Source organism: Pelophylax lessonae (genome assembly GCF_965119305.1).
Source record: "Pelophylax lessonae genome assembly, chromosome: 1".
NCBI classification, from domain to species: Eukaryota; Metazoa; Chordata; class Amphibia; order Anura; family Ranidae; genus Pelophylax; species Pelophylax lessonae.
The window spans coordinates 784,612,240-784,637,788 of record NC_138768.1 but is presented as its reverse complement, the minus strand read 5'-3'; the positions used below and the strand labels follow the sequence as shown (position 1 = coordinate 784,637,788).

General features: G+C 43.6%; 1 protein-coding gene across 1 annotated transcript in view; it reads right to left on the bottom strand.

Annotated features, from left to right (window-relative positions):
- TAPT1 (transmembrane anterior posterior transformation 1) overlaps nt 1–25,549 on the bottom strand; it is a 152,137-nt gene that overhangs the window by 43,128 nt on the left and 83,460 nt on the right. Inside the window, exons 4-8 of the mRNA XM_082243088.1 lie at nt 21,376–21,538; nt 13,515–13,650; nt 11,045–11,142; nt 8,925–8,994; nt 5,391–5,471 (exon numbers count right to left, since the gene is read on the bottom strand). Of these exons, the coding sequence (XP_082099214.1) occupies nt 5,391–5,471; nt 8,925–8,994; nt 11,045–11,142; nt 13,515–13,650; nt 21,376–21,538 (548 nt within the window). The remainder of the gene's footprint in view (nt 1–5,390; nt 5,472–8,924; nt 8,995–11,044; nt 11,143–13,514; nt 13,651–21,375; nt 21,539–25,549) is intronic.

The following is a 25,549-nucleotide window of genomic DNA, read 5'->3' as shown; positions in this document are numbered from 1 at the left end:
GGTGCGCCTGAGCATCTTGGTCCAATCAGCAACAGCCTGTGCCGCCATAATTGAGGCAAAAATAGGCGTCAGCATAGAACCAGCCACCATATAGGCATGACGGGCAAGAGACTCTATTCTCCTGTCCGTAGGGTCCCGGAAAACCGGGGTATCCTCAGAAGGCACCGCAGTAGCTTTGTTCAAAACGGCTACCGCGTGATCCACCGGAGGCGCCACACACCAACGCTCGTCGGTGGCAGGAGCAAATGGATAAAGCAATTTAAACTTATTTGGCACAGTAAAGGGCTTCTTTAAATTGCGCCACTGTTTATTAACCGTATGGTGAAATTCAGCAGGGCAGGGAAAAAACCTGCGCTGATTTGCGAGTCCTCTGTGTCCCAAAGGAAGACATCCTAGCAGGAGGAGTAGGCTCATCCTCCAGGTGCAAGGTGTCCTTTAAGGAAGCAATCAGCTCATTCATGAGTGAAAGCTCTTCAGGCGAGCCAGGGGGAGAAACATCAAACCCCTCCACCTCAGACCCCACAAGGTCCAAAGATGAGCGGGACCCTGAGAAGGGCACGCCAACCACAGTAGCCACATTGCCCTCTGATTTAGAGGAAATGGATAACCTGGCCCTTTTTGCGGATCGTTCAGCCAGCAGCATCTGCACCTGAGACACTAAGGAAGCCACTACAGCGGTCAGATTGCCCCCCTCGGGGGGTGCAGCAGCCCCCTGGTCCCCCACCAGGGCGGGGGGGGGAAACTTGCTATCCTGAGAATCCATGCCCCAGTACAGAAAAGTATAAAAAGGTACTGGCCCTTTAATACCACGGCGAGCGCAGCCCACCGCACACTGCTGTATGCACTGACCCCGCAGGGACAGACAATACTGAGCAAGGAATGACAGGACAAGAAGGTAAAAACCTGGAGAGAGCACACCAGACTGCTGCCACCGATCGCTGTTCCCAGAGAAAGAGGAAGTGATGCAATGCTGACTGACTGATATAGCCTATGGAAGGCTCCAGCAAAATGGCCGCTCGGCCGAGGGAAAAGGCTACAATAAAATGGCGCCGCCATGTGCATGAGGAGTACCGCCAGCCAAAATGGCGCCAAAACACGGCGCTGCATAGGGACAGGGCCGGTCACAGTATACAGGCAAATAAAATGGCGGATCGCCGCAGCGACCGCCGCACACACACACACATGTCTGCACACAAACTGCACCCAGAGCATAATAAACAGCAGAGCAGGATGCCCCCCCCTCGCAGCCCACAGGCAGTGCAGCCACACAGGGATCTGACAGGGAGCCCGCAGACACACAGACATGGAGGGTATACACAGCCACAGACTGACACCCATACAGAAGGTCCCCACACAGAAGGTGCTTACCGTACCAGATGGCGTGGGGAGCCGTCTCCAGCGACAAACCGCTATCAGGGCAGACAGGGTTGCCGCAGCCAGGACGCTTGTGGACCGCAGTCATGGCGTCCAGTGAGGTAGCCACCTCACAGGCAGCATCCCTGCAGCGAACAGGGATGGGTCGTTCAATGTGCCAGGGTAAAACCTAAGCTCAACGCTCGATGGCAGGCTGGGGATCCATCTGGCTCTCAGCCCTGGGATCCAGGGCGACCAGTCCGAGACCCAGCTCCGCATGATGATTCTTCATCAGAAGATCCCTAAACTGAAGCTGACAAAATAACAGCTAGCAAGGAAAAGAGAAAAATACTTGAAATAAAATCAAAGAAAGGGTAGAAGGCAGAGACTGAGCCCCAGCACAGGATAGCCAGCTACTCCTAAGCTAGGCAAGATCAAACTGAGTTGGGAATGCTGGTGCAGGGAGGTATTGACTGAGGGGACAGCCCCTAGGGGTGTGTCTATGCTAAAAGCTTTTGTATTAACAATTCTTGTTGCCTAGCTACTCCTACGGAGCAAAGGTCAATACCCATTGGTGAAGACTTGTGAGTGGGCGGCGACTGTCGGAGGACGTAAGAGAAATCAAATTTTCGTTTTCGTTCATCGAAAGACACAGCGCTCCATACATCATAACTACTGGGACATTCAAAAGCAGTGCCAAAAGGAAAACGAGGGGTGGAGAAAACAATCCAAGGCTAGACATAAGAGCCCTTAACCAGGACACAGGGGCCTTAAGCGGGTCACAGGAGCCCCATCTGAAAAATAAAGGTTTAAAGAAACCACCACTCAAAAGGGAACAGCCCCTGTTAAACAGCAGCCTGCAAAACTTTGCAGTCAAACAAAGCATTCGCAGATGCCAAATTATCTACCTTCTAGAATTTTGTAAAGGTATGCACAGACGACCAGGTAGCCGCCTTGCAAACTTGCGATATTGAAGCCTGATGACGAAAGGCCCAAGAAGCACTCAGCGCCCGAGTAGAATGCGCCGTGACAGGGATAGTTGGAACCTGACCTTTAATGGAATAGGCCTGAGTCACCATTTGTCTGATCCATCTGGAGATGGTAACCGAAGAAGCAGCCCTTCTCTTGGTTCGTCCGTAACCACAAAAAGCGACTCTGACCTCCAAAAGGACTCCGTAGCTGCCAGATACACCCGAATCGCACGAACCACATCCAAGGTATGCAAAGTAAATTCCTTAGGATGAGCCGGCTTGGGACACAAGGAAGGCAACACAATGTCCTCATTAAAATGGAAGTCAGAGACAACTTTGGGCAGGAATGATGGACAGGGACGAAGAACCACTTTATCCCTATGGACTACTAAATAGGAACTGCGACAGGATAATGCCGCCAATTCAAATACTCTGGGGGCCGAGGTAATAGCCACTAAGAATAACACCTTCTGGGATAACGTAGACAAGGGAATCTCCCGAATATTCTCAAATGGAGGTTTCTGGAAAACTGAAAGTATCAAGTTTAAATCCCATGGCGGCAAAAGAGACCGTACAGTACCTTCCTTCCACAGTCAAGGAAAGGGAAGGAGCCTCACCGCAAACGGGGGCCCTCCTTCTCACCCCTTAGAAAATTCTTTTGTGCCTCTGGGACAGAAAATAAGGTAAATAGATCTTTTAAATCTTCCCTAGAGCAACCAGTGTTTTTTGTTCTGCCTAGTCCTACTCCTGGAGGAGGCAATATAACCCACTAGTTATGATTTATGGAGCGCTGTGTCCGTCGATGAACAAAATAGAAATTGTGTTTAAAAGAACGCTGCGCAAATACAGTGGGACATAAAATATTGCAGCGACTGCCATTTTATTCTCTGGGGTCTCTGCTAAAAAATATGTATAATGTTTGGGGGTTCCAAGTAATACTGATTTTAACATGTAAGCAACAAGTGTCAGAAAAAGGCTTAGTCGTTAAGTAGTTAAACTGACCTTATATACAGGGCAAATTTCAACCCTATGATCTAAAAGAACCACAAATGACACATTGTAAAACATGTTTATAGTTATCTCCCAGCTGAACAATGTCTATAAACATTTGCCGGAGGCTTTTATTTATTTTTTTATACACCTGTGAGTGAGCAGATAACTGCTCTACACTGTATGAATCATGGAAATGCCGGATTAAGATCGTGAGGGGGGTTGAATTGAGATCACAATTTTTTTCCGATTAATTGTGCAGCTCTACCCTAGGGTCAGTTATTCCTCTGCAGAACTAAACTCTTACCTTGACATGATCCCCACCCAGTCATATCATATGCAAATCAAAATATATTCTTCACGCCCCCTCCCTTTACACTGCATGAGTAGGGTAGTTTACCCATTTACAAGGTACCTGGTACTTCCTCTAGAGCTATATAAAAAAAGTATGAAGTGCTGCTGCCCCCCCTTTTACTTACATTTACCAAAACCATCTCTAATGGCAAGCTTCCAGGATCTATGTATGAGGCTGCTATTGTGGTAATACCTAAGAAAAATGAAGACTCCCTTCATCGGACTTGTGTTACCTGCAGACATCAAAATTCTTGCGAAGGTCCTTTGCTAAAAGGCTCAATAAAGAGCTTGTGGGAAAACATAGGCCCCATATCAGGGTACAATGGGAAGACGTCTTGCAGGCCCTCTGTCCCCCTCACACACTCACGCAGCTATTTATACTTCAGAGAGTATACAGGACCCTGAATTTTTGTGTACTATTGGGGTGCAGTACTACCCATCATATGCTAGGTGTGGAAACCCAGAATCTCTTATTCATCTCATGTGGTATAAGGATGATCATAAGAAAAGCGAGGGCTCAGCCCAGAACTATACGGGAGGAGCTTGTGAATGATCTCAAGGCAGTAGTTGGGACTACAGTCACCAATCAAACCATTGGCAAAACAATACGCTGCCATGGATTGAAATCCTGCAGCGCCCGTAAGGCCCCCTACTCAAGAAGGCACATGTAAAGGCCCATCTCAAGTTTGCCAGGGAACATCTAAATGAATCAGAGAAAGATTGGGAGAAAGTGCTGCGGTCAGATGAGACCAAAACTTAACTCTTCGGCATTAACTCTACTAGCTTTTTTTTTTTTTTGAGGAAGAAAAATGCTGACTATGACCGTAAGAACACCATCCCTACAGTCAAGCACGGAGGTGAAAAAATTATGCTTTGGGGCTGTTTCTCTGCTAAAGGTTCAGGCCACATTGAGGGGCCAACAGAAGGAGCCATGTATTGTAAAATCTTGGATGAGAACATTCTTCCCATTCAGCCAGAACACTGAAGATGGGGCGTGGATCGGTCTTCCAGCATGACAATGACCCAAAACATAGCACCAAGGCAACAACGGAGTGGATCAAGAAGAAGTACATTAAGGTCAAGGAGTGGTCTCGCCAGTCTCCAGACCTTAATCGTATAGAAAATGCATGGAGGGAGCTGAAACTTCGAGTTGCCAAGCGACAGCCAAGAAACCTTAAGGATTTAAAGTAGATCTGTAAAGACGAGTTGACCAAAATCCCACCTGTGCAAAACCTGTGCAAAAGGTTTCTTTACCAAGTAGTAAGTCATGTTTTACTTGGGGATCAAATACTTATTTTACTCACTGAACTGCAACGCACTTTATAACATTTGTATCATGTGTTTGTTCTGGATTTTTAGTTGAAATTCTGTCTTTATCATTTAAAATACACCTATGATAACAATTATAGACCCTTCATCTCTTTGTAAGTGGGCAAACAAAATCTGCAGGTAAAATCTCCACTGTAAGCTTAATCTTTTATTTTTGGTACTGAAATGATGCGGTTTTAGATTCAAGTGCACTGGAAAGCTTCTGTAATTCCTCTTTAATTTTGCTCTAGTTCAGCTATCTTGATCACTTCTTGGTTGTACTGTATATCTGTATACCTTGTCTACTGCCTGTGTGGCAATTTGTTTCTGTGTTGTACATATTACAACAATGAAAAGTTTTTTAAATAAAATCTGATAAAAAAAAAAAAAAAAGACAACAAATAAGACAATGACCTGGATTCCATGAGAACTGCTCCATGTTTCGCAGACATACAATCAGTAGTAGCACATAGTTTGTGAATCTCTCTTTTATATCTGTGAGGGAAATAAAAAAAAAAAAAAGTGGTTAAATGTCACCAATAAAAGACAAAATGACATGAGAAGGTGCCATCAAATAAACTATTTTGTGAGTTAATATTTCTCAAACATGATAAGCACTAATTTGTTTTTGATTCAGATTATAAATTCTACAGAGATCTTAACCATTCATTTCCAAACAAGTTTACCAAAGGACATCATTTTAATATGCAAATAGCAAACTAAACCACATTGTCTATTACCACTTTATTGATATCTAAAAGACCATTTTTGGCACATTTTCTTTGCTTTGGATACCATAGGTAAAACTGGTCTTGGGTCCCCATCCCATTGATGAGTTTATCTGTTACCAAATCAGTTCAGCAAAACAAGAGCAAATCCTGACAGTTATCACTCCAACAAATGTCCCCATGGGAAGATTGTCCCTCAGAGGCATCAACAGACCCTAGCACTGGGGGCACATTCCCTGGGTCTAGTGAGACATAAAAGAGCTTGTGATTAACTGTAAGTGACTTCCTCTGTTTTATAAAGGCAATGTTGGACAATATCCAGCCCAATGCTGCCTACATAATTCCAGCCTGAGGTCACTACTGGAGACACAGATTTTGCTAGCTTGCTATGTTTTGTTGCACATCATCAATATGTATTTATCTACAGTTATAGATAAAATAAAAAAAACGACTTGACATTCTTATTATTTTTCTTGATATTGGGTGCTTCCTCCTCCATCTACCTACCTAATTACTGCAGGTGGTCAGTTAACTGCTCTGCATTCCAAGAAATCTTTAATTTGATGTTTGGTGTCCATCCTGCACACCTTGTACTGCTCATTACTGATAACGCATTGGCATTGAAAATGTCCAAATTAGATGCCAAAAAAATTCAACAGCACCTTTTTAAAGGATGTTGCCACCCTAAACTCTAGAGCACAGGTGTCAAACACAAGGCCCGCGGGCCGAATGTGGCCCCCCATGACATTTCATGTGGCCCTCGCACCTCACCTGCCGCTGCGGCAAATCCCCCCTTTTTTTGACCCCACTTTGTCTCTGTAGTCGGCAGCAGAGAGGACAGAGCTCCTTTGCCAGATCCTGCACTCCTCTGTGCAGCGGCAGAAAGGCTCATCTTTGCCCAACCCCCCTTCTCAGCAGTCTGCAGCACAGAGGAGGGCAGAACTCCTCCTACAGATCCTGCACCTCTCTGTGCAGCCACAGCAACACCTTGCCTTTGCCTCCCCTGGTCTCAGCATTCTGCAAACTCTGGAAGCTGACTCCAGCCCTCCTCTGGTTCTCCTCCAGACCCTGCAATTCTTCCTAGATCCACCCGTATCTTCTTCCTGGCAGCAGCACAAGGTAAGGGGGTGCATTGTGATGTAAGGAAGGGTGGGTGACTCTTGACTTCTGATGGTCGGGGGGTTTTGACATGTTGTGTAAGGGGGCATGGGGTGCTCTGGACATCTAATCCTACAGATATAACCGGCCCTTTGAGAGCGATCGTAATGCTGATGCGGCCCCACGATGAAATTGAGTTTGACACCCCTGCTCTAGAGTTTTAGATGGACGCTAATGGCCTTATTACTAGATTGACTATTTGGCTCATCTCAAAAAGAAGATTAAGATAAACGGGAAGAACTGGGCAAGAAATTCCAGCCTGGGGTGGAGGGTAGTGGGTAAGGAATGGCCAAGTGTAAAAATATAGTGTTGCTCCTACATTTTCTTTTTTTTTTTAGAAAAAGTTTTTTTTTTTTTTGGGAGCACTGAAATGTGCTGTGGGTGGTATGTTTGTCTGTATGTTAGTAGGGGTGACCGAGGAATGAAGATTTCAAGGAATGGAGCAGCCACACCAGCACACAGGGCAATCTTCTTTCATGCAAGAAGAAGATACTGAGTGCTGGATTAAAAAAAAAAAAAAAAAAATTTACTTTGGCTTTAAAATTCATAAAAGAAAGGGATTTCACTGAAGGAACATGCTGAAGAATAATGAAGTGTGAAAGAATTAATGGACCATTAGGGCAGGTGTTTGAGCCATGTCTAGCTGGTAAGAGTTTAAATTGCTAAATTAACATAGTGTAGGTATAGTGCGAGTTGTCTCGACTTACAGACAGATCCCTAGCAAATACAGCTTTCAAAGTTAAGATTGTACACCACTGAGGAGGATGTTCACCCCCTTATTATAGCAGTATACCGGTGTATGCAACAAAAACTGTCCCACCTCAGCAACAAGTGGTTAAAAATAAAAAATGCCCCACACTGGATATTTGAATTCTTATTTTGAGTTTATTAAAGCAATATACAAAAGTACCATGTAACCAAAAAGATCAAGAACCTTTTTCAACATATCCAAACCATGAGTTATGAACAAAAATGAATCACCCTTGGTAACTTATAGCAACTCCGCTTTCAGCTCAACAGTTACTCTATAAGGCCTCTTGCACATGGTACAGTAGTTTGAGCATCTATTTTTTGGACATAATTTTAGGCATTTGTTTTGTGTGTATGCACGTACAATATATTTCAAGGGAAAATTAATATTTATGCTCATATGCACGTACAGGCCCAAAATACTGACTAGGAACGCAGATGTTTCTACTTTTTTTTGCTCAAGAATATGCAGCGCTTGTTTACGCGCCTGTGTGTACAGGCACATTGTAAACAATGGACTTTGTTTTAGATTAGTAAACCCCCCCCATACAGAACAGTGGGACCTGACAGCTCTGTCTCCACACACAGTACGGAGACACAGCTGCCATCCGCCTGCTCAGCGGGGGATCGGCGGATCGATCCCCCGCTGAGATAAACTGAGTCCGCCGACGGACCGGATTGTGTTAATGGGGCCTTAAAGATATGTTCACCTTTAAAAAAAAAATAATAAATGCACATTTTTTTTGCAGGTAGCCTGGAAAGTAACGCACCAGTGATCAGCAGACATGCAGGACAGGTGACATGCAGGACTTCTGCAGACTGTCAGCTCATATATCGTACAGGCAGGCAGTTTCACAGACAGGAATAATCAATGAACCACCAGAGCACTCAACAATGCTGTGGTAGTTCATCGAGACCTACATCCCGACAATCGCCAAGGATGAGGGTACTTGTTCATTAATTTACAGAACTCAGTGAATTAATGAGCAGTTGGGTGGGCGGAGCCCCATAAGCATGCCATTTTTAAAAAGTGACAACTGGTACTGGGAACTTATCCCCATACTACTGTCACATCAGGTGCTCAATACCCCGAATGGCTGAAGAAGCGGCAACATGTTGCGTGCTCCACCCTGATAAAACGGGTGGACTATGTAACATGTTGCTGGAGGTGAACTTATCCTTTTAAATAACAGTGTTTCAGATACTGATAGGCAGATACGAATGCACTGGCTGAACTTACTACCGAGGTGGCACCAATTAGTGTTTAGTAAACATGGTATATATAGAAAGGGAAAATACCGGTAATACATACCACTATTTGACATTTGGAAGAGATTGTTCTTTTCAAATTTCTTGAACACGCTCCCCTTTATCTCCACAAACTGAAATTGAAAATACACAAAATGGTTAATATCTGGAGTAGAACAGAACCAGAGATCAGTCAGAAACCTCAGACCTAATGCAGTTACTTGGGTGGGAGGACAGCCAGCATTTGTGGTGTTAAAATTAGAAATACACATTTGCAGGTTTTTTTTTTTTCCTATTTGCATCAACTGCTGGTCTACATACAAGCGAAGATATTCTTTACTGACCGAAGGGGAAGGGTTTTTAACAACTTCTGGACCAAACCTATTTCGGACGTGTTGTTTACAAGATAAAAACAGTATTTTTCCCTAGAAAATTACTTAGAACCCCAAAACATTATACATTTTTTTTTGTTTTAGCAGAGACCCTAGAGAATAAAATCGAGATTGCTGCAATACTTTATGTCACACAGTATTTGCGCAGAGGTCTTACAAACACAATTTTTTCGGAAACAAATACTTACACATAAAATTGATACCCAACATGTCATGCTTCGAAACTGCGCATGCTCCTGGAATGGCGACAAACATTGGCACTTAAAAATCTCCATAGATGACGCTTTGTAAATTTGTTGTAACCTGTAGAAATTTTTAAACTAACAAATTTCTACAGGTTACCAGTTTAGCGGTACAGAGGAGGTGAAGTGCGAGAATTATTGCTCTCCCTCTAACAATCTCGGCGATACCTCACATGTGTGGTTTGAATACCGTTTACATATGTGGGTGCAACTTACGTATGTGTTCACTTCTGCGCACGAGCTCGGAGGCGCTTTAAATAGTTTTCTTGGTCAAAAAGACCTCAGATCTCACATCTACACTTAAAAGCAAAAAAATTGGCCCTTTAAGTCGAGGGACTCAACTTGCCCTCACTCGACTTCCTGCCCAGCACCACAGAGGTGCTGGACCGGATTGTTTTCCCCGCTACTGACGGCTCCGGTAAGTGGGGTAAACGACCAGGAAGCGGCGGGAGGGGGTACAAATCTGCTATCTACTGCCATAACTCCAGTATTTAACATCAAAGTAGCGACGTAAATACACGGTGGGCATTCTGGAAATATATTGTCTCCAGAAAACACATAAATATCAGAAGAACAAACAATATACATAAAGAGAATAAAGAAGAGAGAAAACCACAACAAAATAAATAGCCCCTTACTAGCCATTCACTCACATGCAGAGAAGGAACCCAGTTAGCGTCTCATAACACATGGCCATTATTAGGCTCGTTTAAAGGATAAGAGGGGGGAACCTGTAATATTTTCTAGCAGCTGCAGCCTCTCCAAACTTGACTGCCAGCCCTCCCCGTGACAGCGAGTGGATGTGCACTGCATACTAGCACATTATGTGACACTTGCCTCCAAACTAAGCCCTCGTTGTCCCCGCTGGAGGCCGCATTCATCTTCAGCTGTCTTCCTTCCGGGTCTGCGGGTTCCAGCTATGCTACTGGCCGGCAGCTGCGTGACGTCACTCCAGCGCATGCTCCACCAGTCACAGGGCTCTGAAGAAAAGGCACGGGCGGATGTTCCTTTAGAGCGCATGCACCGATGAGGTCATCGGCACACTATACAGTAAAATATCTCCTAAACAGTGCAAGTTTAGAGATATTTCCAATACCTATATGTACAACTTACAGAGGGGTGTTTAAAAGACTAAGCCTTTTTCTGACACTTGTTGCTTACAAGGTAAAATCAGTATTTTTTGCTAGAAAATTACTTAGAATTCCCCCAAACATTATTATTATATATTTATTTATTTTTTTTATTTATTTAGCAGAGACGCAACAGAAATAAATGACGACCGTTGCAATCTTTTATGTCCAACTGTATTTGTGCAGAAGTCTTTCTTCTGCACAATACCCTTCAATGAATTTTAAACAAAACTAGACAGTAAAGTGAGCCCAATTTTTTTGTATAATGTAAAAGATGATGTTACGCCGAGATCTGAGAGAGAATCGCGATCTTTATTCTAAGAAAAAAAATTGTGATTCCTATTTTATCAACAATCGTGCAGCTCTAGGTGGAAGGAAAGAAAGCACAGCTTCAGCATTCACCTCACTGAAAACACTTACGTTGTTAGACATCATAATGGTAAGCAGCGACTTGTTGTGAGAGTTGAAGGCCACATTGAGAGTGGTGGCTTGCACTAGTATTAGGATTGCATGTAAAACTGTGAACGGAGAGGTTAAGGAAAGTATCCATGTAGTAGTTACATCACGACATTTTAAAGAGAAACGTAAACATCTTTGCTGTTTACTGTGCTTACACCGCAAAATGAAAATTATTGTCAATGATAGTTTGCGGTTAGATATTTTGGTAAAAAAAAAAGCAGATTTATACACGACAGGTGTTAAAACACTGCAAAGATTAAATCAAATGCACCAGGCTAATTAGTATAAAACAGAAAAAACTGATGCTGATAATATACAGGATTGTCAGTGTCTGAAATCATTTCCACATTCAATGCAAAAAATATATACAAATATAGTATATGCATATATACAATATCTAACAAAAGTGAGTACACCCCTCACTTTTTTGTAAATATTTTATATCTTTTCATGTGACAACACTGAAGAAATGACACTGCTACAATGTAAAGTAGTGAGTGTACAGCTTGTATAACAGTGTAAATTTGCTGTCCCCTCAAAATAACTCAACACAGCCATTAATGTCTAAACTGCTGGCAGCAAAAGTGAGTACACCCCTAAGTGACTATGTCCAAATTGGGCCCAATATCCATTTTCACTTACCGGTGTCATGTGACTCATTAGTGTTACAAGGTCTCAGGTGTGAATGGGGAGCAGGTGTGGTAAATTTGGTGTTAGTGCTCTCACTCTCTCATACAGGTCACTGGAGGTTCAACATGGCACCTCATGGCAAAAAACTGAGGATCTGAAAAAAAGAATTGTTGCTCTACATAAAGATGGCCTAGACTAAGAAGATTGCCAAGACCCTGAAACTGAGCTGCGGCACAGTGGTTAAGACCATACAGTGGTTTAACAGGACACGTTCCACTCAGAACAGGCCTTGCCATGGTCGACCAAAGAAGTTGAGTGCACGTGCTCAGCAACATATCCAGAGGTTGTCTTTGGAAAATATACATATGAGTGCTGCCAGCATTGTTGCAGAGGCTCAAGGGGTGGGGGGGTCAGCCTGTCAGTGCTCAGACCATACGCCGCACACTGCATCAAATTGGTCTGCATGGCTGTCGTCACAGAAGGAGGCCTCTTCTAAAGATAATACATAAGAAAGCCCACAAACAGTTTGCTGAAGACAAGCAGACTAAGGACATGGATTACTGGAACCATGTCCTGTGGTCTGATGAGACCAAGATAAACGTATTGGTTCAGATAGTGTCAAGCGCGTGTGGCGACAACAAGGTGAAGAGTACAAGACAAGTGTGTCTTGCCTACAATTAAGCATGGTGTTGGGGAGTGCCATGGTCTGGGGCTGCATGAGTGCTGCTGGTACTGGGGAGCTACAGTTCATTGAGGGAATCATGAATGCCAACATGTACTGTGCCATACTGAAGCAGAGCATGATCCCCTCCCTTCGGTGACTGGGCAGTATTCAAACATGATAAGGGCCCCAAACACATCTCCAAGACAACCACTGCCTTGCTAAAGAAGCTCAGGGTAAAGATGATGGACTGGCCAAGCATGTCTCCACACCTAAACCCTATTGAGCATCTGTGGGGCATCCTCAAATGGAAGGTGGAGGAGCGCAAGGTCTCCACCATCCACCAGCTCCGTGATGTCATCATGGATGAGTGGACGAGGACTCAGTGGCGACCTGTGACGCTCTTGGTGAACTCCATGCCCAGAAGGGTTAAGGCAGCACTGGAAAAACATGGTGACTACACAAAATATTGACACCTTGGGCTCAATTTGGACACTTTAACTTAGGTGTGTACTCACTTTTGTTGCCAGCGGTTTAGACATTAATGGCTGTATGTTGAGTTATTTCCAAGGGACAGCAAATTGACACTGTTACACAAGCTGTACACTCACTACTTTACATTGTAGCAAAGTGTAATTTCTTCATTGTTGCTACATGAAAAGATATAATAAAATATTTACAAAAATGTGAGGGGTGTACTCACTTTTGTGAGATACTGTAAATAAATACACAAAAGGCATTTTTTTGCTGTCGGTGCTTTTGTTTACAATCTGCTGTCAGCAGGGAATCCCCGCTGACAGCAGTTATGGCTGTCAGGATCTCGGCTCTTTAACAACCAGCAGCCCTAAGCCGAATGGTCACATTTAGCACCAGTAAGAATATCACTACTAAATGTTTCACATTCTGGAGTGAAAAAAACACCACAAAATAAAATAAATTAACTTGTGGTATTTAATGTGCTTTTTTTTGTAAATTGCATATTCTTGCGTTAAATACCGCATGAGTTATTTTAATGCAATACACATTCAATATTTAACGCTTAATGAATTGCGCCCATGTCTGTTAACACACTACAAAACAGCTCAAATTAATCAAAGCAACATTCATCTAAATGTGTGACTGCAATAATTAAAAGGATACAGACATACAACACGGCCATAAAGAAATGAGGGATGACACCGAGATGTGCCCGCTTCCTCTCCTTGGGCTCAGTAGCTGTCCAGTACAAAGCATCCAAAATGTCTTGTCCAAAAGATGAAAAAAGGCGATCTGCAACCTGGAATAAAGACAGAGTACCATCTGTGAATACTGATAGCCATGATTGGAGCAGAAATAAGAACATGTCCCTACGTACCTACGAAGACTAACAGGGTCAGGCCACCTAAATATTTTACCTTAAAGTATATATGCTTTGTTTCCAGTGTGCCCCTGTGCCTTTAAAGAGAAGTGGGCTCATTCCAGGCTCACTTGCCCTCTACCTATCCATTGATATGCATGTGCTTCTACTATGGAGGCTGTCAACATTTACAGAGTTAGGACTGCAAATAATACTGGGGTATCGGGAAGTGACTGTGCAACTTATGCATGTATTTTAAAATGTGTACAATCTAAAACCTGTTCCCAACACAGACAGGATAATTCAGTTGGTTGCAGACTGGTCAGTAAGTTGAGCTGGGAATTTTGTTTGGTTGAACTGGAGCTATATATATATATATATATATATATATATATATATATATATATATATATATATATATATATATATATATATATATATATATATATATATACACATATATATATATATATATATATATATTTACACATATATATATATATATATGTATATAGATATAGATAGGGTACATAATTAATACTTGATCCCCTGCAGATTTTGTAGGTTTGCCCACTTACAAAGAAATGAAGGGTCTGTAATTTTTATCATAGATGTACGTATTTTAAATGATAGAGACAGAATATCAACCAAAAATCCAGAAAAAAAAAGACACACAAAAACAAATAATTGACAAATAAAAACAAATAATAAACAGCCGGCGGACATGTGACCTTGAGGTTGACGGCATCTGATGACGCCAGTCATTATTGCGGTGTTTGTTTACATGGCAATACCGCGCCTGCGCGATGATTCGCGCAAGCGCGGCCTCGATGGTCTGGTTGGCCAGTGGTCACGCACACCAAGGGAGCGTGATGATGTAAGCCGCTCGGCAGACACTTAAATAGCGTCCGCTGCCAGTCATGGCGGCGAACGCTATTGATCCTCTATCTCCATCTGGGTTCACTCTTCGTTTCGCTGCTGGCGGGTAAGCACTCCATTTTACTGGATCTTGATACATTTTAAAGGCCTGATTACTTTTATCAGGAAATGCTTGCTACATATTGATACACTCTACTTTTTAAACAGATGACCCAGCCAGATGCTGATTTGGAGTATATCAGAACTATTGATTTGCATCCTAGGCTTTATATGCTTGGGCGACGCCCACACCGATTAGCTATCCCCAGCTAAGGATTTTGCTCCCTTTGTATGTGCCCTGGTGGAGATCTATGTGGATCTAAGTTTTAAAGTCACCTTACAACTATTAAAGCATTGGTAGGTTGATCCTCCTTCCCCCTTTTTCTATGCAAGATCTTTCCTGGACTTTGGGGACTTTTATACCACCAGTAGGTTATTTACCAAGTGTTTGGGCCTTAATTCATCACTACTTCCTTCCCCCTTCTCCCCTCCCCCCCTTTTCTTCCTTCCTTCTTCTCCCCCCCCCCCCTTTTCTTCCTTCCTTCCTTTTTCTCTTCCCCCCCTCCCCCCTCTCCATTCCCTCTTCCCACTATTTCCTCTTCCTCCACCTCTAGGTTATTCACATTTAACCATTTTTCCATCTCTCTATTTCCATTTTCAGCCAGTCCATTTGGAAGTGGCTCCAATCACCCATCGGTTTTTCTAATTCTGGTTTCATAACTTCTAAATCACAAAATCCATGGGGGATCCTCCCCCCTCCTCTTTTCCTGTTTCTATACAGGATTAAGTGGATAGGTACCCCCTAAAATGAAATTTAATCATATATTGACAATATTTCTTTAATTGGTACAAAATCTAGTGTCTCCCTTGTCCGCCATTGAGAGGATTTGGTGGCTGTGCACAGGGGTCTGTGATCCATTTGAGCCTTGAACATTAGGTAAGATAGCCCTCCCATATTTCTGTATTTATCATGTATACACACTATATCATTCTGTATACTGTATTATTATTAATTGATTTTTTAGAAAGAGCATAGTGTGTAAAATATCCTCCTGAAGAAGTGGTTCGCCACGAAACATGTCGAGGTACACACATCTGGAAGTTTGAAAATCCATCATTGGATTAACAAAGCTGCATTTGTGCTCATACAATTGTTCAAACACTCTGATACAGTACCTATATGTAATATATGTTTTCTTTGTTTTTAAATTTTGTATTTAAATAAAAATTTGTATCTTACCCTTTGACTATCTTATTTATACAGTACCGAGAAAGTCCCCATTCTAGCTCTATCCCCTCCCCTCTTCCCTTGACCCTACTGGGAGGTTGGTCTTGGGTATAGTTCCCCTTACATGTTTCAATCTTGGTTAAACCTTTGTTGGCGAGCACAGAAGAGTTAAGAGGTTTCTTGTAGTTGGTGACCAGGTATGTACACATCTCAGGAGGGATTTTGGTAAACTCTTCTTTACAGATCTCTAAATCCTTAAGGTTTTTCGGCTGTCGCTTGGCAACTCAAAAGGGCTCCCACTGCCTAAATCACAGCCCAGTAGGCTCCACAGACATGGCGGCTCCACCGCAAAATAGCCCGCCGGACCACACAAACATGGCCGCCGTGCATTGCAGCACAAGGCTACAACAAAATGGCGGCCCCCAGGAGGGATCTCTAGGCCTCAACGACAGACCCAGGCAGGACAGGGGGCCCCCACCAGGAACAGCCCCTCTCCCCCCCAGCCAAGTGCCCTGCCCCCACCCTAAGAGGTGGACCAGTCCACCCACACAGCCCCAGAATAATTGGATTGGGGGGCAGGGGGGGGGGGGGGACGACGACGGAAGGGCCGATATATCACAAGTTATTAGTTCAGTTGCTTTTTTTTTTTTTTTCAGGGCAGTAATTTAGTCCTAGATGAGATCAGCATAGCAGATAGAAAAACTAGTATTTTTAAACAAAAAGGCCAGCATTTGCAAACTACACATTTCTCTTAAGAATTGTTGATAGACTACGGACAGTCAAATATTACCATAATCTTGACAATCCGTAAACAGGCTTTAGGACCCATTTATACCTGAACGCAATGCTCCCTGCAATGCACAGTAAGTGCGCTGAATTGCATTACACAGCCCATTTAAATTATTGGGCTCATCGTACCTCAACCACCACTCTCGAGAGGTGGCTATTTTTTTTTCTGCAGTGCAGCACTCTAATGCAGCTGCATTCTGAACACACAACGGAATGCCATTTACAATTAATTGCACTGCAACACATTACTGCTGAGAGAAGGAGAAACATGATCTAAGTTTAATGAGAGAAAAAGAGAATATTTTGCAGTCAACTTTCTGCATGGATTACTCCAAAGTGCTTGTAGATTCAGAGGTCAGTGATGGATATTGTGTGGTTAGTGATCTTTTTAAGGCTTGTTAAAGCAGAACTCAACAACATCTGAGCACCAAAAACTGAAAACACCTTTCAAAGCACATTTCATTTTCTATATTCAAAGCAAACGTAATCATTTAATAATGTTTCCATGCTTTAGAAAATAGTTTGAAAAACACCCCCCCCCCTAGCATTTTAACCATGGCCATCTTGAGTAAGGGCAGATTTATAGAATTTACTTCCTGGAATCCATCTACCCTTAGCTCAGGCGTGCATACAGGAGGGTGTGCTTAGCAGATAAAAGCCCTTACTCTAGATGAAAGAAAATAAAATGCCCATGGAGACTTCTGGGATGTATGACTTCAGTTTGGCCTAGGCCAGAAACCAACTAAGGTAATGTGTAAAATAAAAAAAATAAAAAAAATTGATTTTTGTAAGAACTTACCATAAAATCCTTTTCTCTGAAGTTCGACAGACACAGCTCCATCTTCATTACTAGTAGGGTTATGCTCCTCCCATCAGAAATAGGCACTAGGCAGGCAAAAAGCTTAACCACACCTATGGGGACTGCATAACTCCTCACACTCTGCTATCATTAATCAGTTAATTTGCAAGCAGTGCTGCGTCTGTCGAACTTCAGAGAAAAGGATTTTACAGTAGGTTCCAGTTTTCTCTATCGTTCATCAACAGACGCAGCTCCATCTTCATTACTAGTAGGGATGTCCCAAAGCAGAATATTTATGAGGGGTGGGAAGACAATGCAAAAAATAAATGTAAGTCCCCTAAAGGCTAAATGTAGCCAATCAAGTAACATGGAGCTCAACCAGGAACAGCTGGAGCTCTCCCATGGTTACTACTGTCCAAAACAACGGAAGGAAGGACTTGCCCTGGCACAGAGCTGGGGACTGAATCCACCACAACCGAGCAGACTTCGCTTTGTGGCTCAACCGAATCCTAGAATCCAAAGACTTTCCTTGTTCCATTTGACCAGAATCTCCCTTTGCAATGGTCTTGTGTGGAAACTGAGCAAAGGGGACTACCTCGAAGGTCAATATCATCAGACCAAAGGCCCGCATGAAAACTCACAGAGGGGACAGATTGTTGTCCAGCAACAACCGAATCGCCCCCTGCAAATTTTGTACCTTGTCCATGGGGGAGAAAAACCTTTGCCAAGGCTGAATCCAGAGTCAAGCCCAGATACTCCCATCTCAGGACAGGAGTCAGCGTGGATTTCAAGATATTGTCAAGGTACCCCCCAGCGTAACAACAATAATACCGGAGCTAGAACCTTGGTAAACACTTTGGGAGCGGAGACGAGACCAAAGGGTAACGCCACAAATTGATAATGTACCTTCGCTACAACAAAGCAAAGAAACCGTTGGAGTCCAGAGTAAATAGGGATGTGTGGCTATGCGTCCTTGATATCTATAGAGGCTAAGAACTCTCCCTGATGAAGAGACGCCACTACTGTGCGGATGGATTCCATCTGAAACCTCTGTACTCAGAGTCTTGAGATCCAGAATGGGACGCACCTTGCCCTCCTTTCTGGGCACTCTGAATAAGTTTGAATAAAACCCTTGAAACCGTTCCCAAGATGGAACTGGTACAATCACTCTTTGCAAAAGCAAATCTTGTACCGTCCCACGCAGGTACCGTAACCAGACTGGGGATATTTGTAGATTGGATGGGAAGAACCTGTCCAACGGAAGAGATGGGATTTCGATCTTGTTCCCTGATCGAATCATTTCGTGAACCCACTTGTCCTGAATCAAGGAAGTCCAGGGTTCCTGAAAGAAACAAAGATGCCCCCCCCACCCCAGAACCGGGTGAGGGCACCCCTTCATGCAGCGGAGGACTTGTCGGCAGGCCCAGATTTTCCCGACCATGGCTTTTTGGGACCCCCAGAAGACCTGAACTATTTTTCTTTCTCTTGCAACCCGGAGGCATGAAAAAGACGTTCATGAGCATTAAAAAGGAAGGCCCCTGCCTAGGAGGTGGCGCCTTACTTTTAGAAGATTAGGGCTCTTTCCCCCGTGATACCTTTGATCAACGCGTCCAGAGAGGATCCAAACAGCCTTTCCCCTGTAAATGGAAGATCAGCCACAGCCTTTTTTTGAGGCCTGCTCAGCCGACCAGCATTTCAGCCATACCAAGCGCCTAATCGCAATACCCGCTGCTGACGTCCTGGCTACAAACTGAGCTGAATCCAGGGACGTATCACACATGAATACCAGAGCATTAGCCAACTGGTCTAGTAATTCAAGTACCGCAGGGGGGGAGCCGTGCAGTTTCTAAGTTACATTTAGGTAACTTCACCCATTCAGTAGCAGTCTGCGCTACTAGACCAAAGGTAGTCTTTAACCTGCCACCACGTGTAAATGTCAGGACAACGATTCCACCCATCTATCCACGGGATCTGGAACAGTTTGCAAATCTTCCACCGATACCAGAGTAGACTTATTCAACCTGGCCACCGGAGAACCTACTTTTGGTGGAACAGCCCACATATTGGACACCGCCTCCGTAAAAGAGTAGCGGCGTGCAAAATGCTTAGACACCACCAACATGTGCTCAATGCGTCTCCATTGAACATCTACAATGGAGTGAAAAAATTCTGGCAAGGAAACACTTTCCCTGACTTCGGGGATTAGTGGGAGCCAAAAGACACCTGCGCACCTGACGCTGTAGGTTCATCAGCCAATTTCAGAGTGTCCCGCACAGAAACACTGCGGGCTTTCAATCCCTAATAATTATATAATAGCCAAGCAGATGAGGAAATACCTCAGGAAAAACGTTATCACAAGAAGCTGCCAGCACAATCAGTGTAAAAAGGAAATGGATACTGACTGAACAAGAAGAGGAAGAGAAAACTCTGCCTCTATCTGTAGAAAGCCATGCTGCAAACCTGTCAAGCCCATGGACCTCAAACACGTGGCCACTCATACATTCTCAATGGGGAATTATATAAAATGGCTGCCCATGCAATCTTAATGGAAACATAGAAATCATGACCCACAGCAAAATGACGCCGCCCCCCCCCCCCCACGGTGCGTCATGCGGTCTCCAGGACCCCCAGAAGGGGTCCTATTACAATAGGCATCTAAAGGTCCCTGACCGGGGACCCATACAGGACCATCAACCCCCCTCAAATAAGCGCTATAACAGCCGTGTTATTATCGCCCCCCAAGGTAAAAACCTGCTAGGGGTGGGGGGAATACTGAGGGGAATACCAGACTAGTCCTCCAAGGTGCCAGGGAACCCCTAAGGCAGCTGTTGCTTGTAGTTCCTCTGGAGCTAGGTCCTCAGGAACTAACTAGTGAAAAAAAAAAAAATCACAAACTGTCCCTGTTATAGCTAGGACCAATGTCCCAGCAGGGCTAGGTCCTATTCCTAACACTAGGCAGTACAAACTGATTAATGATAGCAGAGTGTGAGGGGTTATGCCTGTAGGGACAGCCCCCATAGGTGTGGTTAAGCTTTTTGCCTGCCTATTGCCTATTCCTGATGGGAGGTGCATAACCCTACTAGTAATGAAGATGGAGCTGCGTTTGTTGAACGATAGAGGAAAAAAAAGTTTAACAAGTAAATATACAGGACCTAAAACACCTATGACTAGTCATGGATTAGAGTGACCAGAGCTTCTCTCTACTTACTCACTGACCTGCAGTCTTCATCATCCCCTGACAATTCAGGTGATTTTGGCAACAGCACCTACCATCAGCAGCTCTGAGATAACTATTAGCTGGCACCCAAACAGTGATAATGGTGGGATATGTGGCCATTATCAAAGGAAAATCAAAACTAGAGATCCTGTCCTTTAAAAGACAGCAGTAGCTGCTGCTACTGTGTTTGAGTCAATGCGGAGGGAGAGAACTGGGAACGCAGCTGCTCTAATGCTCATCGCTGGATCAGGCACAGGCAAGTATAAGTGGGGCTGGGGGGAGCTTTTTTACCTTCACACAAAATGCATGAAAGTAAAAAAGAAAAAAAAAAAAGTCAGCCTTTAGAGCCACTTTAATACCATGCATTTGCACCTAGTGTCCCCAGAAATCTTAGAGGGTGTCAGGAATGACCAGCAATTGTCCTATTTCGATGCAGAATGTGGCATGGCTTAAACCAAAAGACCACACCTATTCTTTTACTAAGACAGCAGAATGTATGCACATTTCATGTTGTCCTTGACATACAAAAATACAAGTCTAGATGCCTCTGTAGTGCATCCTGCATTAGGGACTGCATGAATATATTGTATTTAGCAAAATTAAATAAAACCAAGATGTACTTGACAATATACTGCACAGTACACATGATAAACACGTCATCATCTAAACATAAAGCTGCTGAGAATGGAAAAAAAATGATAAACCAGTACCTACCTCAAGCATATTGTAGATTATATAAAGCTTGATGACGGACTGTCCTCTGATAAGGTGGTACATCATGGAGTAGTCCACATAGTGCATCATGAAGTAACATATCACTAGTATCACTCCCTTAAATATGTCACAGACCTGAGCTGGCTGCAGCAACCGACCATCACTAGAAAGGCAAGAATTCACAACCTTAGTCAAAATGTTAGTAAATCATGGTCAATTGAATGCAACAGGCAGAAATTCATAGACTACACGGTACAGCTACTGTAATTAAAAAAATTGACAAGGCTTATAACACACTTTTACTGTTCCCATAAGAAACTACTTTGATTTGTTTTCAGTCATCTGGCTTGAATGGAAAAATAGATTGATGTACCAAGAGTGGTGCAGACGGCAAGACTGGGAACCACTTTGATCCATCCCAACATTCCTAGAAGAAGCAGAAGAAGAAGAATAGCACTGTTTTCAAACCCCAGGGCCACCCCATTGGGCTGCGTGGACTGTGAAATGGTTATCACCTACAAAGGTAAGTGCAGCAGGGACCAGAGAGGGTGTTGGTTCGCCTTTCCATGATTTTTCTGTAAAGATGAACACTTTAAAAGGCACATTTCCAAATAGTAGACAGCAGAATGTAAAAGAACATATTTACCTTTACACACTAACAGAGATGAGAGAGAGAGAGATGAGAGAGAGAGAGAGATGAGAGAGAGAGAGAGAGAGAGAGATGAGAGATGAGAGATGAGAGAGAGAGAGAGAGAGAGAGAGAGAGAGATGAGAGATGAGAGAGAGAGAGAGATGAGAGAGAGAGAGAGAGAGAGAGAGAGATGAGAGATGAGAGATGAGAGATGAGAGATGAGAGATGAGAGATGAGAGATGAGAGAGGAGAGATGAGAGAGGAGAGAGGAGAGAGAGAGAGAATTTTCTGCATTAAGGTAAAAAAAAAAAAACACCTGTATTCAGGTTACCCTCAGACCCCCCCCCTATACTTACCTGAGCCTGATCTAGATCCAGTAATGTACACAAGAGCAGTGGCTCTCTCCACTATCACCCTCCTCATTGGCTCAAAGACAGCAGTGGAAGCCACTGGCTCCTGCCAATCACAGCCAGTGAAGAGGGGGCGGGGCAGAGCTTCTTGTGTCAATGGACACACAGAATGGGGCCCGGGAGCGAGCACGCATCAGTGCCTCTAGAACAGGTGTCACTAAATGGCGGGCCGCAGTCCAGACACAGACCGAGTGACAGTCCAGTCTGGACCATACCACTTAGCAACCATAGTGGACTCCTCTCCTGCTACTGCCACTGCTGCTGTTAGAACTCGCAGCACGGCAGAGGGCAGGAGTCCTTTTCTGTTTGTGTACTTGCCTGCCTGCTGCCGTTGTTAAACTTGCAGCGATGAAGAGGGTGGGAGATATGGCAGGTCTATGATTTGAAAGAGCACTGTGCAAACCAACAGGACTCTTCTTTTGTCCAAACTGCCTTCCTATCCTAGTCATGGACCTGCTGTACAGACAATTAGAGAAGGCCAATTTCAATATAATTTTATCTAAAAATACTGTTTTACATTTTTTAACTGAATAAGCCTATTTGTTATATATGCATCTTTAAATCTGGATAAAGACGAATGCAACGTTTGCATCAGCTTCATCCATGTAGGTTACCGGTCACATAGCCAGGCAGCATCGCAGCAATACTTCAGCTGATAACACTAAGGCTCCACTCACACCTGAGCGTATCGTTTTCAAGCGTTTTTTTGGGCTTTTTTCAGGCGTTTTTTACAGGTGTTTGGAGGCAGGAATTGATATCTAACAAAACTGCTTGTAATGTAAAAAAGCTCATGTACTTTGAGCTTCAGGCGTTTTTCTTCTGGAGACAAAACGCTCAGATGTGAACAGGGGCCATTGAAATGAAAAGGATTTTGCTTGTAGGGCGTTTTGAGACTTCAAAGATAAGTGTTTTACGAGCTGAAATGCGCTCAGGTGTGAACAGGGCCTAAAGCATCCACACCCAGTCTAGCAGGTGTAGTGTGAGACCCTAAACAATGTATGGATGAAAATTTGTATCATGAATCCCATATCTTTAAAAGCAGCAAATGTTCCGGTAGAAAAAAAATACTTTAACTATACAAGTACTAAAATAAAAACTGGCCATCTGCCCAGAAGACCAATGTATGATCAGGCAACCATAAAAAAAAAAAAAAAATGTAGTTTTAGCTGCCTGTATGGCCAAAACAAAACACCAACCTTTCCTGTTCACGGAGTGACAGAATTGTACAATATACAAAGTAATACTTGCATTTTCTAATTTTTCACCTTCGCATAATGTGCTATGGTACTATTTTAAAGGAATAAGGGCTCTTTCACACGGTCCGCCTCTGTAGGTGGATCCGTGCTGCTCAGAAGGGGATCGTAAACACAGATCCCAGCTGAGCAGGAAGGGGACATCTCCCTCTCCGCTCTGTGTGCAGAGAGGGAGATGTCAGAGCCCCATGCATCTCTATGAGGGAATCGGATGAGAGCGGAGCGCCTGTCTGCTCTCATCCGATCCTATCCCCTGGACGGATGGAAAATAGGGTTTCCATCCGTTCGTATTTCACAGACAGGATTGGATGCGGATGGCAGCGGGTGTCAGCGGACATTTCTCCGCTGACATCCGCTGCCCCATAGGGATGAATGGAGCATCAGATCCGCCTAAAAAACTGACAGGCAGATCTGATCAGATCACTCGTGTGAAAGGGGCCTGTCTTCCCTTTACTAGAAATCAGATTTTTTTTTTTTCATTCTTATCTGTGTCCTATAACTGGGGTGATTGCTGTTCATTAGTGTTACAAAAACATAGCTGGAAGTGGGAGAAAATCTCCACAGTTGAGCTAAAATATTACTGTAGACAGTTATCACCAGGAAAGGCCCCCCTGGGAAAGTTCCATTCCTCCTGTCCCATGACAGGTGTCAATGATGGGATTTTCTGACAATCTTCTAGCCCTTTCCCATTCTATTAAAACAAATAAAAATAAACTATTTTTTTTTTTTTAAATCTTATTTGGTTTTAAACAAGAATAACAATAAAAAACGTCATGAAAATACAGAAGCAATAATGATTAGCATTTCTTAATTGCTCATAAGGGTACATGTGTAAAACGTGTAAAGAATATGTTGATGCAATTGAGAATTATCAGCAGAAACTAATGTCATATACAAAGATGTAAGTAACAAAAGGAGAAGAAAAAAAGAAAAACAAAAAGGGAGTACAAATGATCAAGCGCAGCTCACTCCCCCGGGGACACCCAACTGGGATCACTTTACATCCCAAGGGGGGCCAGCCACACCTGCCACCGGTCGCTAAGCCTATGCGCGGTCACCTCTAAGACCTCTGATCCATGAAAAGTTCCCAAATAAGCCATCTAGGATTTAAATTTGTTGGAATTGGACAAATAAGGGTTGAGGAGTTTTTCATATTGGTAAGATTCTCGCACTAGTTGTATCACCTTTCTCCGAGAAGGAGACGACGAGTCTTTCCATTTACGAGCAATGGCCAGTCTTGCTGCATATAGGATATGTTGAACTACCACTCTAAAGGAAGGTGGATACCAATCTACCCCTATGGCCAATAGTGCTTGTTCTACTTGCAATTTGTTTAGGATACCTGTCACTTCAGCAATAAGGCGATTAACCGAGGCCCAAAAGCTTCTTAGGGATAGGCAGGACCATAGAATGTGGGGAAGGGTGCCAACCTGACCACAACCTCTCCAGCAAAGATTGGAATACCTGGCATGGAATTTAGCTAACATGTACGGTGTTCTGTACCATCTCAAGTGCATTTTCTGGGCACCTTCCCTGAAATTGGAGCAACACGTAAGGGAGTAGTTTAATTTGAATGCTGATTTCCACTGTGCCTCCGTGAATGTTTGACCCAGGTCTCTTTCCCATTTCAGTTGAGAGTTCGCTTTTACGAACTTCAGTCTGTCCTGCTTGGAAGAGTAAAAGAGGCAACTGCCTCCGCGATTCGACAACATCGAAAAACAAAAGGTAAATATAGGTTTGGGTATCTCTACATGAGTTGGAATGGGTGTGGGCAGTATACTATAGATTTTCTTGTAGGTCAAAAATGCCTTTTGAAGCTCAGGGTGGCGTACACATAGATCTGTGTACTTGATTAATTCGGAACCTATACAAAGGTCTGT